This window comes from Lepisma saccharinum, chromosome 16 (assembly GCF_977018435.1).
Source record: "Lepisma saccharinum chromosome 16, izLepSacc3.1, whole genome shotgun sequence".
Classification (NCBI taxonomy): domain Eukaryota; kingdom Metazoa; phylum Arthropoda; class Insecta; order Zygentoma; family Lepismatidae; genus Lepisma; species Lepisma saccharinum.
In genome coordinates this window covers 5,632,450-5,649,832 of record NC_139244.1, presented here as the reverse complement: position 1 = coordinate 5,649,832, position 17,383 = coordinate 5,632,450, and the positions used below count along the sequence as shown (strand labels likewise).

At 40.0% G+C, this 17,383-nt stretch overlaps 1 protein-coding gene across 2 annotated transcripts in view; it reads left to right on the top strand.

The window, feature by feature from the left end:
• Window positions 1–1,064: 1,064 nt before the first annotated feature.
• The window catches only part of LOC146000216 (coiled-coil domain-containing protein 170-like), a 101,903-nt gene continuing 85,584 nt past the window's right edge, over window positions 1,065–17,383 (top strand). The window contains exons 1-3 of one of the 2 annotated variants that reach the window (XM_083137613.1): window positions 1,065–1,455; window positions 11,235–11,324; window positions 15,057–15,188. In XM_083137613.1, the coding sequence (XP_082993739.1) occupies window positions 1,363–1,455; window positions 11,235–11,324; window positions 15,057–15,188 (315 nt within the window). In that variant the 5' untranslated portion in view covers window positions 1,065–1,362. Of the gene's footprint in view, window positions 1,456–9,517; window positions 9,605–11,234; window positions 11,325–15,056; window positions 15,189–17,383 lie in introns of those variants that run through there. The other variant, XM_083137614.1, reaches the window with a different exon arrangement.

Genomic DNA, 17,383 nt, shown 5'->3' with positions numbered 1-17,383 from the left:
ATCATGTGAACCGCAAGGAAGTAGTGCCACTTTCAACATGGCGAGTTCTATGCGTGCGGGAAGGTCTCCGTGTTCAGTGATACATCGAATCGGTGAGACGGTTTGTTTACAGAAGGTCTCAGGGTTGGTGATTTACACTTTTGAACGATTAGTTCGTTTTTAAGTTCACTTTTATGCACAGACAGGCTAATCAGGACTGGGCATGCATTTTAAAGTGGGATCAGAACTACTATGTGCCTCCAGCGGGTACCGAACCCGAGACCCCTTAATTACAAGGCGAAGGAGGACACCAGGGTTGTTAAAGGTTCAGGAACTCATAAATTCTAATGGGTTATATTCGGTTCTGTAACAGGACCGAAACCTTTTTTCTCTCGCGGAATTTAAATTCCGTCCAAGTTGCGTATTGTTTCATTTCAATGCCGAACTTGAATCGTATTTAAATTGATCCGGAAAAAAGGTTTCGGGAACGAATTGAAATACTTTAAGGATAGAAAGGTTATTTACGGTCCAAAACCCATTTACATTTTCTGATTTTCTCTTCTGGACCGGAATTGAATTTATCTACAATTCATGGACCATTAACAACCCTTGACACCAGAACAACGAGATAGTGCAACAGTGATTTTCCATACATACCCAACACTGCCAAATTTACCCTTGCATCCCCTAAATAAGAACTTGCACTCCACATGGAAAATCTGGATAAGCATGTGGACCATAGCTCCCGTCAGCTTTTCTCAAAATCCATAACTATCCTTTCAATAAATATTTGCTAGACAAATATGTATTACGTCGCGTGAGGAGATCTAACATCATTCTTCCGATCTAATTTCAAGACTGGTGCCGTCGGACATGAGACAATATTTGTACTGCACTGAGACATCCTTTATTTATTTATTTTCTTACTTTATCTTGTTCAATAAACAACGACCACGCACGTGTCCATATCGTAACTTGAACCTCGGCGCAAGACCGGAATCGATATTACGTGGTGCCATCTTGTGACAGGACATTCAACTAACGCAAACCTCATTTCGTATGCACGCACAGAGTGGAAGTTTGAAAATTAGTGTTGGTCGTGGAAAGCACGAACGTATTAACGGCAGACGATGGGTTTGTGGAGTCTAACGGAAGTGTTTTGTCTCCTTAATATTGCGTAATAGGAATAGTTTCGAAGTGCTTTGATTCTTACAACTGTCAGTAATTACGCATTTCATAATTGTGATAAGTTTATTTGTGTCATGATGTTGTTTCGAGACCGGACAAGTACCAGTTGTGGTTAAATGGAGGGCTGATGCATGCTACTGTGTGAAAATGTAACTTGTGACTTTTGTGAAGGACAGGCTAAAATGTTATCGCACCATGGAAGAAAAGGAAGGAGAGAATACGAACGAGGACTGGGAAATTTATAAAATTTTGTGTGAAGAGGGAACAGAAAATCATCTGAACACACAAGTAAGTTGATTTACAGCACAATAATGTTAGGATAGAAGAGTTCCATAACTGATTTTGCGTGTTTGTTTAAAAAGAAATCATTTTGCGATTATACGTGCTGCATTGGCACATTTCACCACGCAAAAATCCCTAGCTTCTATAGCACGTTTGGATAACTCGGCTACTACATTTGCACCCACAATATTCCTCAATGCAACAAAGTATACATACGAGTTAATAAACTCATTATTCATTAATATTATAGTTCGTTGTATCTGAGCGATGAACTAGTCTAGTGACAAATTTTTTTTTAACAGGACTGTCCGATAATACGGTGACTGTAGCACTGTTTTCTCGTTCAACTACTACATTAAACGTACGTCCACTTCCTTGTCAGCAAAAAAACAGAGAAACGAAAAGCTTTCGAGGAAGTGTTTCTTAAATAAAAAGAGTATAGAATTCTCTGTGAAAGTGAAGTGAAAGAATTCACTCGTAGTTTGGGAAATGTCACTGTCTTCTAGCGTACTTATATTAGACGAGAGATTGTTGATAGCCAAAAGAGTTCGTGCACTGTTGATCTTCGAAAGCGTCTTACGGTCGGGTACCCAATAATCTGATTTTTTTTTCACATTCAGTTAATATGAAAGGAGATAAATATTGGCTAGACTTGTGTCGAAAAATCTACGTCTTCATTAAAATGTATTAAAGAAAATACAATAATGACTATTTACTACAGAGCATTCCCTGACATTCGCTACAAGACTCGGCGGCAAGCGGCCGGCATCAGCGCTTGTCTTTCCCGGTGAACGGGTCCGCGACAGTCGCTAGAGTCGGCTATTAAAATTACAGTTTTCATATTGTGTACTAACCTTGACTACAGAAGGTGTTGAAAATGATTTCCCTCTGCTGCAACACATTCCTGGCATCTCCGAAGGAAATTGGCATTTACACGTGCAAGTTCGTCTACTGTAAGTCTCCCGATTTCTCGTACAATACTCTCTTTTAACTCACGGATGGTGTGCGGATTGTCTTTGTATACTTTATTTCCCCATTTTTTTTTCCACTTTTATTCAGAACTGACCCTGTTACTCTAAACTTTTTTACAAGGTTTTAAGTGGTAGAGCAGCCACAGGCTGAACTTCGCCCATGAATAAAGAAATTCTAATTCTAATTCTAATTCTAATATAAGCGACTGTCGCGGACCCGTTCACCGGGAAAGACAAGCACTGATGCCGGACCGCTTGCCTCCGAGTCTCGTAGCGAATGTCAGGGAATGCTCTGTACTTAAATCTTTCGAACACTACTTTTCTCCGGGAAACATCAACCCAAGACACCTAGCAACAACATAAGGCAAGGGGGATTACTTAAACCTTTACTACTGGCCGTCAAAATAGGCAAGCAGCTAATGTGACCAATTTGGTAAATTAATCTGTCTGTCCCCTAGCCAGAGCCAAATACAACGAAGTGAGGTATTATGTAAAAGTAGCATTTAAAAAAAACAAAAAAAAAAAAAACAAAAAAACTTCTATCTTTATCACGGTGATGTAACCACTTTACGTTTTAGGGGCGTTAGACGTTTGAACCCCCATTGAAATGTTCTCAATCTGAAACTTGAAAATCTGTTGACTGAAAATAATCTAAAATTTAAAAATTGTTATTAAATAATGCATCGCATATAGACCTGCAATAGTATACTGACTGCATAGGGCGAGTCGAGAAACGTTGGTTTGATACTCAACCTCCACACCTCCCCCCAAAATTTTTGGAATGAAAATAGATACTATGTCAAAGCATGAAATACAAGCTTTCTTTTGTCGCTGGTGCGCGTGTGTGACTGCTAAAATAAAGCACTTTTCTTGCGCAAGGAATTTTGGGTTTTTGTTTCTGTGTACCTTGTTTCCTCAGGACATCCTCGTCGTCGCGATTGAGCTTGAGAGGTAGAAATGCTACGTAAAATAACGAAATCGTTTCACCGAAATTAGTGACATCTCAGCCCTCACCTTGTACTTCAAATCACTCATATCCCCAATAATAGAATACTGCTCTCCCGTCTGGTCCATGGCATGTCGCACTCAGCTCCCCAGAATCGATTCTGTTCTTAACTTTTTCATTGCTATAGTTCGTTACAGGGTTCTCTCAGTACGCAACTTTCCAACACCACATCTCCTGTCCTTTCTAAACTCACAGACTCTCTATCAGCGCCGCTTACTGAATGATTTTAGGTATCTTTACAAAATTGTCAATGGCAAAATCCGTTGCAACACGCTCCTCCAGGAATTCCACTTTTGAGTGCCTATGCGCACAACACGCAAACAAATTTCTTTTACACAAAAAAGCCTAGACTGGAAATTCAAAAACGATCGCTCGTCCACAGACTTCCCACTCAATATAACGACCTCCCATCAAGTGCTGATGTATTTTCCACAGAGTACGCCTTTTGGTCAACCATCAGAACATATGTTGCTAAATAATATTTAATTGTGCTATCTTGACTTATTTATATTACTCCCTCTGTCCCATAATTATTGTCCGGTACATTTTTGTTTGTTCTGTCATAATAATTGTCTGATATTCAAACTGTGACATTGGTGTATACAGAAGAAGAACATGAAACACGGGAATGAGTCATACAACTTTACTACTCAAGGATCAGTACAAATTGTTCTTTCCGTCTGCCTCTTCGTCTGTCATTCCTGTACTACCATCTTGGCATACCGGACTATAATTATGGAACAGAGGGAGTAATATTTTGTCTTATTTTGTTATTTTTATTTTTGTTCTTTTCATTGTTACTGATTTCAGTGTAAAATGGCTACGTGCTGTATCTGAAATTTGCTCAATAAATAAATAAATGACAGAGATTTTGTAGACTGAAAGGGCTATATATTTTTAGAAATCCTGTACTCCTACGTTTTGTCAAATTCATGTGTGTGTTGAGGAACGGCATGCCCTAGTGTCGCGTGCTAGAATCGATCTCTCGCGCTGTTATTGACCAAACAACAAACTTTCGAAAGAGCACGCCTCCCCCTCCCCCCAGACATCAGTCACCGAATCGATAGGCACGTCATTTCCTCTACGTCACATTCCTCTATCACGTGGTGGTTGAGGCGCGGAAAGGGCAAGGAAGTGTAGAAATTAATAGAGGCACATTATTATTAGTAAATAAAAAAAGCAAAATTTCGGTACAAAAACAGTAATCTCTGGTTGAAAAGCGGTAAATAAAAAGTCGGTGTTATAACGGTGAAAAAGCGGTACATATAAATGACATGTTGGTTTTAAAATTGTGAATACAATCCTAAATTTGATTTTGCTCAAATATTTCCAGCAGAATTAATTAATTTTCCGTGAATTGAATAACTCTCAGGATAATTCAAACTTCAGAAAGTGTCGTCTCGGTAAATAAACTCTAAATGTCTATTTTGCATTTTGCAGTTCATTTCGCATCATTTCGTGACCAAAACAGGGTAGGAAAATGCACCTCGCATCTTTCAGAAACATGAAAAATGAACATTAGAGCATGTTAGTATTTCAGTCAAAAACGAGATATGCATGCCTCTAGAAATTAGTAGGCGCTAAGCAGATGCTTTTATTGTAGTTTGTGTAATGTAGTATAGGGTGTCTCAAAAAGACGGGACATTTTGAAACTGAGGTATAGAGAAGAGAATAAATATTTGCAAGAGATTTAATCATGGGAATGATAGTGCAGAGGGTGCCATTACATACAGCTGAAGAGATAGATAGGTTTATCTGCAATCGTCGATTGACATCCTACATTGCTTTTCGTAACATGTCCACAGGAACCTGAGCGATGCAGGTCGAGTTGAAAGGATCCGTGTGGAAGTCGCTCAGATCGCTAGTATTTTCCCCCGGTTTCCTCCAAGCTTTACGCCTCTAGCTAAAGTCGTCCTCCGTGCCAGAGTTGTTAGCAAATCGCGCTTCGACGACAAGGGTCCCGGGTTCGAATCCCGGCCTGGGCATGGCTGTTCTTTGAGAATGTCCCTTCCATCAATTCCATCGTATCATCCACCATTCATAATCATCTTCGCGATTAGTCAAAAGTGACAAAAAAGCGAAGTGAAATAAACCAAATCAAGTGTAACTAAAGGGGGGCCGCGATGGTCTAGTGGGTAAGGCGTCACACGGGAGACCCGAGTTCGATTCTCGAGGTGGCTGATTTAAGGGCGAAATTTTTCTGGCCTTGTCTCCACATATAGGAGCTCTGAGGCTCGCCCAGCCAATCAATGGTTACCTGGGGACAACCCTGAGGGAAGGGGGGATCACCCCCAAAATCCCTAAACGTGCCTTCATGCCACGGTGCTATATGCACGGGGAACTTTACCTCTAGCTAAGATAGTTCCCGACATATATATCAGGCAGAGCCCGTTATCATAAGGAAATGGTGACCCTGGCATTCATGTCATCGCGTGCGAGCGGGAAACGAAGCTGAAATCCTGAGCTGAGATTCATTTTTAGAACCTTCTGAGCAGCGGTACGCGAAACTGGGTTACCAACGCTCTGATGACGTCAGTTGATTCTTGGTGCAGCGAAGCGCAATTTGAGAGCGATCAAGGAATCCTGTTGGTGTAATTCTTGCGTCTTATGCAGACTGCATTTTAGTCCTGCGCGTTTTAAAAAAAATGTGGGACTATCCTGACGATATACTACCCGCATCACCGGGACGTAGCGCGTGGAGGTATGAGGTAGGATACTTAATTTATTCTTTTTTCCTTTGGACGATTACAGTTATTCCTCCCTGATATCATAGTGGTGACGTCATCTTCTTGTAATCCAGGGTTCCCTGGTTCGATACCCGGTGGAGGTACATTGGTTAGGATCCCAGTTTGAACTGTAGGTCCAGTCCCGATTAGCCTATCTGTGCTTAAAGTGGACTTGAAACCAAACTTTAAAAAATGATGACAGTGTTGCAACCTGCACGATTTCCTCCCGTGTTACAAGAATATATGGCATCTCTTGAACTTCAGGCCAGAACACGCCATTTTAAGGGCCGAAAGGAATTCGGCATGGCATGTGTCTGGACGTACCAAGCCACTGGCCTTCTCGAATCGATTCTTGCTGCTACCTGTGGGATAACGTACCAGCTGGGCACTGTCACGTGACTTCAGCCACATCTTTCGGCACTATCTCTCGTTCTCATTTTCTCTGACGTTCCTGTTCCTATTCGAAATCACTTTGAAGTGTTCTTTCCATATTTTTTTCATTTGGGGCCATTCCATGTCAGCCATAGTTCCCAGTCCGACCCTTTCTAATATTCATACAGTCATGGACACTTCTGGGTTGTAACAACCTCATTTACTTTGAATGGGATCATTACAACCCAGGAGTGTCCGTGACTGTACATAGGTTCACCCTAATGGGTGCAATATAGACACCAAATTCCAGCTTCGAAATGCTGCATGTTTTGGAATTATGGGAGTGGGTTATAACTCCATATATACAAATGTTCATAACCCACTTATTTTTGCAGTTCGAGATGTGATTTGTGGCTCGTTGGAAAGCATTTGAAACAACCTTTAAAATTATATATCACATACAGTACTTGTATTTGCGCTTGTTGTATTGTGAAGATCATCTCTAACCGCAATAGTAACTGAGTTATGACTAGGTCTCGGAAGTTGAGGAAAAATCCTCTTTTTTTTTCCTAGTGTCCGAAGACGAGGCCCAACATAATATATGTTCATTTTGGGTCATTCTAGGCCAGAAAAGGTGGGTTTTATTTGTCCTTTTTTGCCTTTTTTAGGTCTTAACGGCTTTTTTTGCAACTTCACCTTCTTTCGACTACGTTTTTACTGCCCATTCTCAATTCGAATCATCATCAGTTCATCACCTCTTAAACATCCTTTCTGTAGTAAATGAAAATAAATAAATGTATTTGAACCATCCCTGAAACGAGACAACATTTTTGGACTGAAAGAAGATGCATTTCATTCATATTTTTTTTCGCACTGTGTGTTCCATACCAGCAGAATTATTTATTTTTTTATTCATTATATATGTAATTAAAACTGAAGTTATTAATTAATTTGGATCACATTTATACGTCCTTTTTTCAGTTTTTGGCTCCTTTTTTGATATTTTTAGGTCTTTTTATAGGTCTTTTTTTTGACAATTTATAGGTCTTCAACTTCCGAGGCCTAGTAATGACTATTTGAAGTTGACGACGTGCTGACCAAAACGTAAACTCCCTCACACCCATAATTCCAAAACTTAGATCATTTCGAGGCTGGAATTTGGTATCTACTATGACATCCCCACATATATTGCCTCTATATAGGAATCAAATTACATACGAACATCGTACCACGCAGTGGATAGTTAAACAGGGCCCCCAATTTCCGAGAGCCATACAACTACGTAGCTAGTAGTGAGAGCATTAGACCATATCAAATAATTGTAAATTACAAGCAAAGGTATCTTCTCAATTTCATGGTTATTACAACCAAAGCAAAGGTATCTTTGACAAGTAAATAATTCTAACATCATTAACGTTTATATAAATAACCAATAAATAACCGTGACTTCTTGGCACCTAAATTGAGTGTTCATCCCCCTGTATATGTTGTATTAATTCTTTACATTATCACGCGTAACATTATCAGCCATAAAGAAGCTATGGAAGTTTAATTTAAGAAAAAATAATAATAAATCCCCCGTTTTAAGTAGGTTATTTTTAGCCCTTATGGCCGATAAGGACTAACGTGGATTATGTTATTGATTAATTCATAGTTTAATTGAAATACTTAACTTCGCTACCCGAGACCAAGTGGTCGATCTACTTTGGAAGTTAAACTACTGTATCTAAATAGAAGATTCAGCACCTCGACCCAGTTCTAAATAAAAGCACGTTTCTGAGACGCTATGGCTAGAGCGAATTGTATGTAAAGCCCGCATCACACAACTGGAATTCCAGTAGGTATGCCCTAGTTGGCGCTGGACTGGCTACCAATTTGCTAGTTTTAGCCTCACATGATACTTATCAGCGTACTTGTCGATAGACTTTTGTTCCCATACGAGGGAAGTTGTAATGGCGGCCGCGTGAGATGTAAACAATGCATCACTTCACATTTTTAAAACCCGATAACTATTCAACCGAGAGGAATAACGTTTCGAATAAAACGTTTTTAGGTACAAAACAATGGCGCTGTTTAAATACATGCTTTACAACGTTTACTGTACACGTCTGGAAGAATATTTTAGTTGTTTCAAATGTAAACACCGTGCACTCAGCATAGATGGTGTAACTCAACGCGCCTTTCATGCTGTATACGTTATACATTACTGGAGTAACACTCGGAAAACACAGACATAAACGCTCCTTTGCACACTCGCAGATTATCTTCACATGGCGAAACTTTGCTCTGATTGGTTGTTCCACAGAATCCAGTCGAGGAAAGCAAGTAGCAATTAGAACATGTCCTATTCCTCCAAACCAGTCAAGCAGTCAGCCAGGTAGCCATCACATCCGGGCAAGTAGTCTGTTCAGCGCCAACTAACAAGAGAGTCGGGGTCGAGCGCCTCTACCGAAGAAGAGTGGAGTTTCAGCCAGCACAGAAAATCTTATTTGTGACGGCGAAGAGCCCAGGCTGGGAGGATAGTAGCGGGCTATTGGTTGGCAAAACCCTCTACGACGTCAGGGGTTCCGTGTTCGAATCCAGGCCTGAGCGTAGACGATCTTTGTGAGTGTCCCTTCATCAATTTCATCGTATCAGCATTCATTCTCATCGTTACGATTAGCGAAAAGTGGCAGAAATCTTGATCTGCAATGAGAATGAAGGTATTTCCGGTATTTCCACCAGTGACGATAAAGATCAGATTGAGAAAATGAATGTTTGCTTTGCCGTGCACAATATGTACCTCTCCCCCTCTTTTCCTTTCATTAGAAATTATCGATATGTTTTCGTTGCAATCTTTCCAAGTCTATCATCGCGCAGAAAAGAGCGAGGGGAAAAAAAGCTATCGACGTCCACAAAGTGGGTCATCGTGCTAGGTGTCGCTGGCTGTTCCCGTCTGACGTCACGGGCAATGTACTGTTTGGATGTTTCACGTGCAGGTTGTAACGTAGAAAGGCTGCTTGTTTGTGCAGTGCAATGTTGCTTTCGCTAGGAGGAGATAAGCGATCGTGTGTGTTGCAAGCGATGTTTGGTTGTGGTTGGTAAGGAAATGTTTTAGTGTGTAGTCTACCAAGTTGCTTTTGAACCAGTCCATTTTGCACATATTTTTGTTTATTTTTACTCAACTGTTGTTAGGCCAAGCTTCGAAGTAAAACTGAGGCGAACACTTTCATGTGGAGACCAGTAAAATCCTTGTGTACCCTCCATGGGCGTCCGAAAGGGGGGGTGGGCTGCCCCCCTGGAAAATGAAGGAAAACCAAAAATTATGTATTTCACACATATAATTTCATTTTAGCCACAATAATATGTGTTAATTATTGCATGAACATCATACATTCAAATTTAAGTAATGTTTTTTTTTTTAGGGAACAACACGACTTTTGGAGAGAATGTGCCTTGTTTGCCCTACCTGGAAAAAAATACCTTCATTGCCCCTTCCTGGAAAGAATCATGTGGACGTCCATGGTATCCTCTTGACCACGCTATCACCCCAAATTAACACTTTGTCCTACGGCAGTTGAAGATTTACAAAGTGAGTTCCGATTAGTCATAAAATAAAAGAACATCAATAGTAATTGACATTTATTGCATTAGTCACCAAGTTTTCGACATATTCACCACCCTTGTTCAAGCATTTGTCGTAGACGGACACTAAATTGTCTGTGCCCGTGTCAAGTGTGTCTGCACTAAAGACTGGAACCGCCTGTACCTCAGCGTCTGTGCCAAAACGTTGTCCTGTCGTGAACCGCTGAAGGAAGAAATGATAGTCCCTGGGCGCAATGGTCGGGCCTGTACGGCGGATGGTCAAAGATCTCCCACTTGAAGTGATGCAAAAGTGCCCGCGTGCGCTCAGCTATAAGGAGTCGTGCACATTGGATCGGCATTTCGTGATTTGTCTGCACCATTGTCTGGCCACACTGTCGCTCGTGACGTCCGGTCAGTACACCTCACACAATTGCCAATGGATCTCTACCGGCGTCCGCTTTTGAGCCTGCAAAAGTCTGCTCATGGCACGTACCTCGCAGTCGGCGGGGGACTGTATTAGAGGTGCCATCTTTCTCCTAGTACTGCCTTCACAGCGCTGCGACTGCACCAGATTACACAAACGCATTACCTCTTCCTGCTTGCATACACGCGTCGCACTCCGACCGCCAGCGCCGCGTACGGACGCCCCTCGTAAAGGACAGTAAGGAGGGGGAGAGATGATAAGAAAAGTACATGTACAGTCACGGACACTTCTGGGTTGTAACTGTACAATTAGCTTTCAATGGGGTTGTTACAACCCAGAAGTGTCCGTGACTGTACAAGAACGCTGCTTGAGCTCTCAGAGAAGTTTTACCTAGTAGGTAAACTTCCCATTGTTATATATTTTCTAATACAGATTGATTGAAGGTAGAAGTTTGCTATACAATCGAGTGACGCCTGCGCAGGACAATAATCTAACAGAATAAAACCCAACACCCTATTAAATCATTATCTTGTGCGGTATTCTGAAAATATCAACCTGATGTTGGCTTTCCGACCGCTATATCACGATAGTTTTCACACCGGGTTGTTTGCCCTGGACTTTTCTGCGTGGCTGATTGATGTATCGTTAACTTTAGTGTTTTATTTATTGAATGACCCTCGCATATAAATATGTGATTTTGATTGGATTTATGTGTTCTGTAGATGGAGAGCGACATGACACACGACGCCATGACGTCACTACGAAGTGAGCTGGCTGCCCTGCAGTACAAGAGGGACAAGCTCCTTTCGGAGGTAAGTTGGATATAGTCAGTGATGTGCGTCTACGCGTAAACAACGATAGTCTACATTCTACACGTAGACTATTTTATACACGTAGATGACGTAATCTATGTAAACAACATGGCGAAAGATGATAACTTAGCAAAGGGCGACGTAGAATAAATAGAAAATGATACTGCGTATCAGTTGCTGATGTGTGAGGAGAACTTTTCATACTCTTTCTTCCAAATTCGAACAGTTTCTCACCAAGGAAAAAACCTAACATAGAAAATATTCTAGTGTTTTATGGGGAAAACACCACTTTTGCCTCAGAACTGCCATCTGTTGTTGTTTTTTGCATACTATTTATCTTCTTCCATAGTTGATGAGAGAAGAGAAGAGAAATTTTGTTGTAAATAGGATAATTTCAGTATGTTAAGAACCAATATAGTTAAAAATGTAACTTTCCTTTCATGAAACCCTTGAAAATTAATTTTAATGCACTTTAGATTGTCTACGTAGTCTATGTAAACTACAACCCAATGTAATCTACGCGTAGATTACGTGTAGACAACGCATGTAGACGTAAACTTATAGTCTACGGCACATCACTGGATATAGTATGTGTTTGTGTATGTAGGGTACACAGAGGCGTCTCCTGAACGCATGCTGCGCATGCGTCAATTGTGGGAAAAAGGACAGCTTGCTCTGCGACGACATTAGTGAGCATTTCTACATTCTAATTTCTTCATATAGGAGAAGTATTTATTTTACACGAGAGCGCTGAACAAACCTTATATTACATTTCTTGGAACTGAAGTGACGAATGCATCAATTGTGGGAAAATAATTATTACTTTCTTTCACTTCAGATCCAAGAAATGTAATATAAGGTTTGTTCAGCGCTCTCGTGTAAAATAAATACTTCTCCTATATGAAGAAATTAGAATGTAGAAATGCTCACTAATGTCGTCGCAGAGCAAGCTGTCCTTTTTCCCACAATTGACGAATGCGTTCAGGAGACGCCTCTGAGGGTACAGTAAAGTAGTAGAAGTTACTGAAACAGATTCAATAATTCAGACTATTAGGAAGAGAATGAAAGAACAAATCAGTCATGGTCATAATTTTATGTATATTGGAGCTTTGGGGGGGGGGGGGTGTCATCGTGGTTTCAAATGTAATTGATATAATTTCTTATTAAGTATTTGATTCATACCAGTTCTGTCGTGAACTAGCGTAAAAAAAATAGATGCGGCAGATTTGTAGCCATTATACCAGGCGCTTTTTGAACTGAAGGAAAATGTCAAAAAACTCTTCGAAGAAGGAAGGATAAAGTTTGCGTCAGTGTGTGTTGCATGCTTTATCTCTTCCCCTGTCTTTTGAGAGACCATTAAGCACAATAAAAGTAAAACAAGATATTCAAGACAAACATAACTACGAAATATAATTGATTTATATTAATAGAAATCAATAACTAAAGAAAAACTTCATAAAATCAAATCATTTCAACTATTTTTTAATTTATTGGTATTTTTAACCAGATGGTATAGAAACAAAATTAGTTTTTCCTACCTCATTGCGGGACGACATGGGTTCGAGTCCACCTGGGTTCAGTCTCTGGGGTTTCAGCCTGTGTATAGGCCCGGTGGCAGCGCACCATCGTGAGGCAATTTAAGAGCTACGACGTAGCGTAACCCAGTCACAGATATATCCTATAAGGGCTGCGGGTTCGACGTGCTGACCCCACGTCACCCCATTACTGGTTGAAGATCTCCACACTTCTAGGTAGGATTGTGGGAGGGTGACTGGCAGTCGGGAGATAGGCCAAGGCCCTTCAAGGGCTGTTGAGTCAAGGGTTATATGTTATTGTACCTTATAAATATCTGATATATATAAAAGTAAGAATTATTCCTTTCATTAAATATACACTAATGTCCAAAATTAAAGCAACAAACGAAAATTCATTCCCTTGTGTCCACTTGACCACATAATACGATCAGGTGATAGTAATATTTATGATGTCATAGACAACTGGTTTAAGACAGAAAATAAACTAACCTTAATGTGCCAGGATTCAGGGGTGCCCATCCCCACCAAGGCCAATGGCACATGCCCCCCAAAATCATGTCATGCGTTTCCCCCAAATCATATCATTCCCTCCCTTAAACCATATCGTAATGCCCATAAAATATTTAATTACGACAGCGTGTCTACCGAAAGTAACTTTTTCTTAGCTTTACTGAACATTGTAATTGATCTGCCCCTCCTCTCTAAACAGGGGTGCCATCACTCAAGACCACCCCTAAAATAGTTCATCATAATCGAGAATATAGCGTGGATCCCAATTGAAACTGTAGGTTCAGTCCCGATTAGCCTTCGAGTGCATAAAGTGGACTTAAAAAAAGCAAATCAATCAATCAATCGAGAATATCGCTTGTCTTGTAATGCAGCTTTAGTATAAAAACTTCATATTCATCTCATTAAAGTGCTAAACACACATCGTAGCAACAATTTATTGCGAGTGAAGTGAGCAAGAAAATTTTACATACATTTCTTTGCAGGCTTTGAAGAATATAAATTTAATGTGGTGTCAATACTTTCTTAAGATCCCGAGATAATTAGTCTTTTCCAGCTTTTCCTTTGGCACATTCGGGGTCGAAAACGTGTGGATGCCTTATCGCTAAATACAGTCTCCAAAATGTAATGTTCGAACTCTCTCTCCACTACAGAAATTCCTTCACAATCTAAGATTTAACACTTTATCAAGAGCTTTCTATTTCCCCGTTTAAATTTCATACTCAATCCTACCACCAAAATTTCCATGCCAATGTTAGACTTACTGTTGATATTGAAGAGTAGATATTTGCCTCCTCCAAAAAATTAATTCTCAGTTTCCACACCAGAATTTCCGCAACAGTCTACGACAATAGTAATACACAAGAGTTGGATACCCCCTTCAATTTAATGCTCAATCTCCCTCTAACTAAAGTACTCGTCATAATCTAAGACATAGAGTTGGATACTTCCCCCCCCCCCCCCCAAGGTTTAATTCAGAATCCCCCTCAGAACCCACGTGTTAATTAAGGCGTAATATATACGAGTTCAATATCCCCCCCTTTCGATAATGCCCTAAACATTTTCATTTCTTCATCTAATGGATTAGATATGGTGCATTTAAGGTGTAAAATTTTTACATATATTTTGGAAAAAACATATAAAAGTTGAATTTTATATTATTTTAAGGAAAAAATTCCCCCCCCCCCCAAATCTCGATGGCGCATCCTGCGCCATAAAAACCCCCTGTGGACACCCCTGCCAGGATTTATCAACTTAAAAATCACGATAGCAACAGGTTAAACTTGGCAAATTTATCAACAAAAAAAATCACACGAGGAAAGGATTTCTGTTTGTTGCTTTAATTTTGGACACTAGTATATATTTAAATATTTTGTGATTGTCTTGTATTTATTAACGTGATAAATCTAGCTGTCTCTTCTGTTTGTATGTGCAAATTAAGATATTCCTTCCCCCACCAGTCTCCAATGATTTCGCACCTCTGTTGTTCCTAGAATGTTCATGTTTCAGGAGAAATTGCCACCCACTCCTTCACATATTATTAGTAGACAATTGGCAGATAGAAATAGCTCCAAAAATCAGACGCCAGTAGATTTGGCATGAAGTATAGCATTAAGTCCATTGGTAATGTTATTAATTCCACCTGACCATTGGTGCTTTTCACTGAAGCTTTTGCGTGCTTTGCCTTCAGCTGCAGGAGACTCAGACCCACCTGCGCAGCCGTGACCAGAAGGTGATGGAGATGCAGTTGGAGACCGACCAGCTGAGGGAGCAGGTGGCCAGGCAGAACGCCATCATCGCCTCGCTCAAGAAGAGGATACATGTGAGTACTACGCTCTGAACATATTAAAGGGTTTTAATTACAAATAAAAACAAAACTCTTTCATGCGAGGAAGTCAATTTAATACATGTTGTACATCTCAAAACATTTTAGAAAACTAACATGAGTATCAGCTTCATGCAATATCTTGACAAGGACAGTTAATTTTTTGAATAGCACATCTGTGAGGCACGGCAACTGAATGACTGTTATTAAATCACCACTGAACAAGTGAAGTTGCTCGAGGTTAAGGCATTCACCATAATCTGCATGTTCCCAGATGGAATACCATTTTACTGTGGGCAAGGAACTTGAAGGAGACGGCATCAGAAATGAATAGAACACTTGGTGCACATTCTAAAGTTCGAAATTTCGAGAAAATCGAACGAGTTCGGGTCTCTGTTTTGAGGAGTCATTTAAGAAATGGACCGTACTTGTCAAGAAACTGCCTCTCATGTTATTTCCCAAAAATGCTTTGAGATGTAGTACCGGAACATCAGTATACACAACGTGATGCCCTGCACCTCCACCACGTAACATACCCTTCGGTATGTGGGATCGAACTGGGTTAGTGTAGCTCATTCATCATTCATCCTTGGTTTTTTTTATTATTATTTGCTTTAGTTTACTTCGCTTTTTGTGCCACTTTTGGCTAATTTGTGAACATGGAGATGAGTGATGACATGATGAAATTGATGAATGGACACTCGCAAACATCCACACCCAGACTGGGTTTCGAACCTGGGACCCCTAGTCTCATAGTGCGATGTGCTAACCACTCTGCCATGGGGACAGTCATTCATCCTTGATGATGGACCAACTCGCTATTCATGGTGAGCTTGATGGTAAGGTGTGAAAGGTACTAAATACACATATGAATGGCAAAACACAACAGAGGTATACCTGTCTCTGTATAGTAGCTGAAGTTCTGCAAAGAATGGTTATGGTCGTGACTATACAACAGAGTATGACTCGCGACTCGCTTCAACACGTTCTTCTTTGAATCCTACTTCTCCGTTTCTCCATCGTAACTGACTGACCAATGACCTCCCAGACATTTATTCCGATCGAATTTACTGACAATGCCGAATCAGTTTTCTGTAGTCTCTTCCTTCATTGCTATCGTTTACACCTGTTTGCAACGATGGTGATCAAGGAAGCTCGGCAATGTCTGACAAGGCATTCCTCAGATATTTCTAGATATTTCCTGGCGGGAAAAGCGATGGCTAAATGTCTGGAATTTGGAGTTCTTTGTACTTATACATTTCCAATGATTTTATAGATTGTTACGGTACAAGGTATATTAAATTGACTTTGTTGCAGGAAAGAGCTTTGTTTTTATTTGTAATTAAAAACCGCCAGTTTAGTTGCAGGACCTTCTACTACCCCTCGCAAACACCTGAACATTAGAAAGATTCGATCTTTCCCTTTGTGTCCGTGCTTTGCAAATTATAGTCACTGTCTTTCATTAGTACACTATTATATTTAGTCTAGTATTGGTATTGATGGAACGTGGTTATTTCAGGAGCCTTATGTCGCAGAAGAATTAAAAAGAATAATTTCATTGCATCTTAAAGTTTTCCCTATACACCTCGCCACCAAGAAATTAGTAAGATTTTCAATATATTTTTGGTACATCCATATTTTCAAATTTGGGAAATGGTTCACTGTCTTGCGGAGTTGGGGTCTATCTGGTTTAGTTAAATGTCTTAATAAGAAAACCTCATGGGTTTGAACTCAAAGCTTTGAATAAAACCTATATCATTAGGTTCAGGTTCAAAACTATGCAAATGACATGTATATTTCCAGTATGAAAGAAACTATTAGAGAAATAATTTTTAAATCTGAACTTTGCCTTAAGGGATGATAAGAATTAGCACATTCAACTGTGACAAAATATCTGAGTGATTTGTATAAGACTTGAAAGGTTATAGGTTATGTCCCTGCTGGGGTTAGGACTTTTTCTCATACTTTTAGCATTCTTGTTATGTTAGAAACAGATTACGTTAATATAAATGTCAATTTTCAGGAATGAAATCACTTATAATAATTTGCCAAGATGTGCATCTCTTTCAATAACATGCAATGTTAATTGGACATATCCATTGTTTAGTTCTCTTATCTATACTTATTCTAACACTATGTTTCGAGACAGCATCTCTTCTCTTGTCTTCAGGTGAAATTTATTTTGCCAGTTG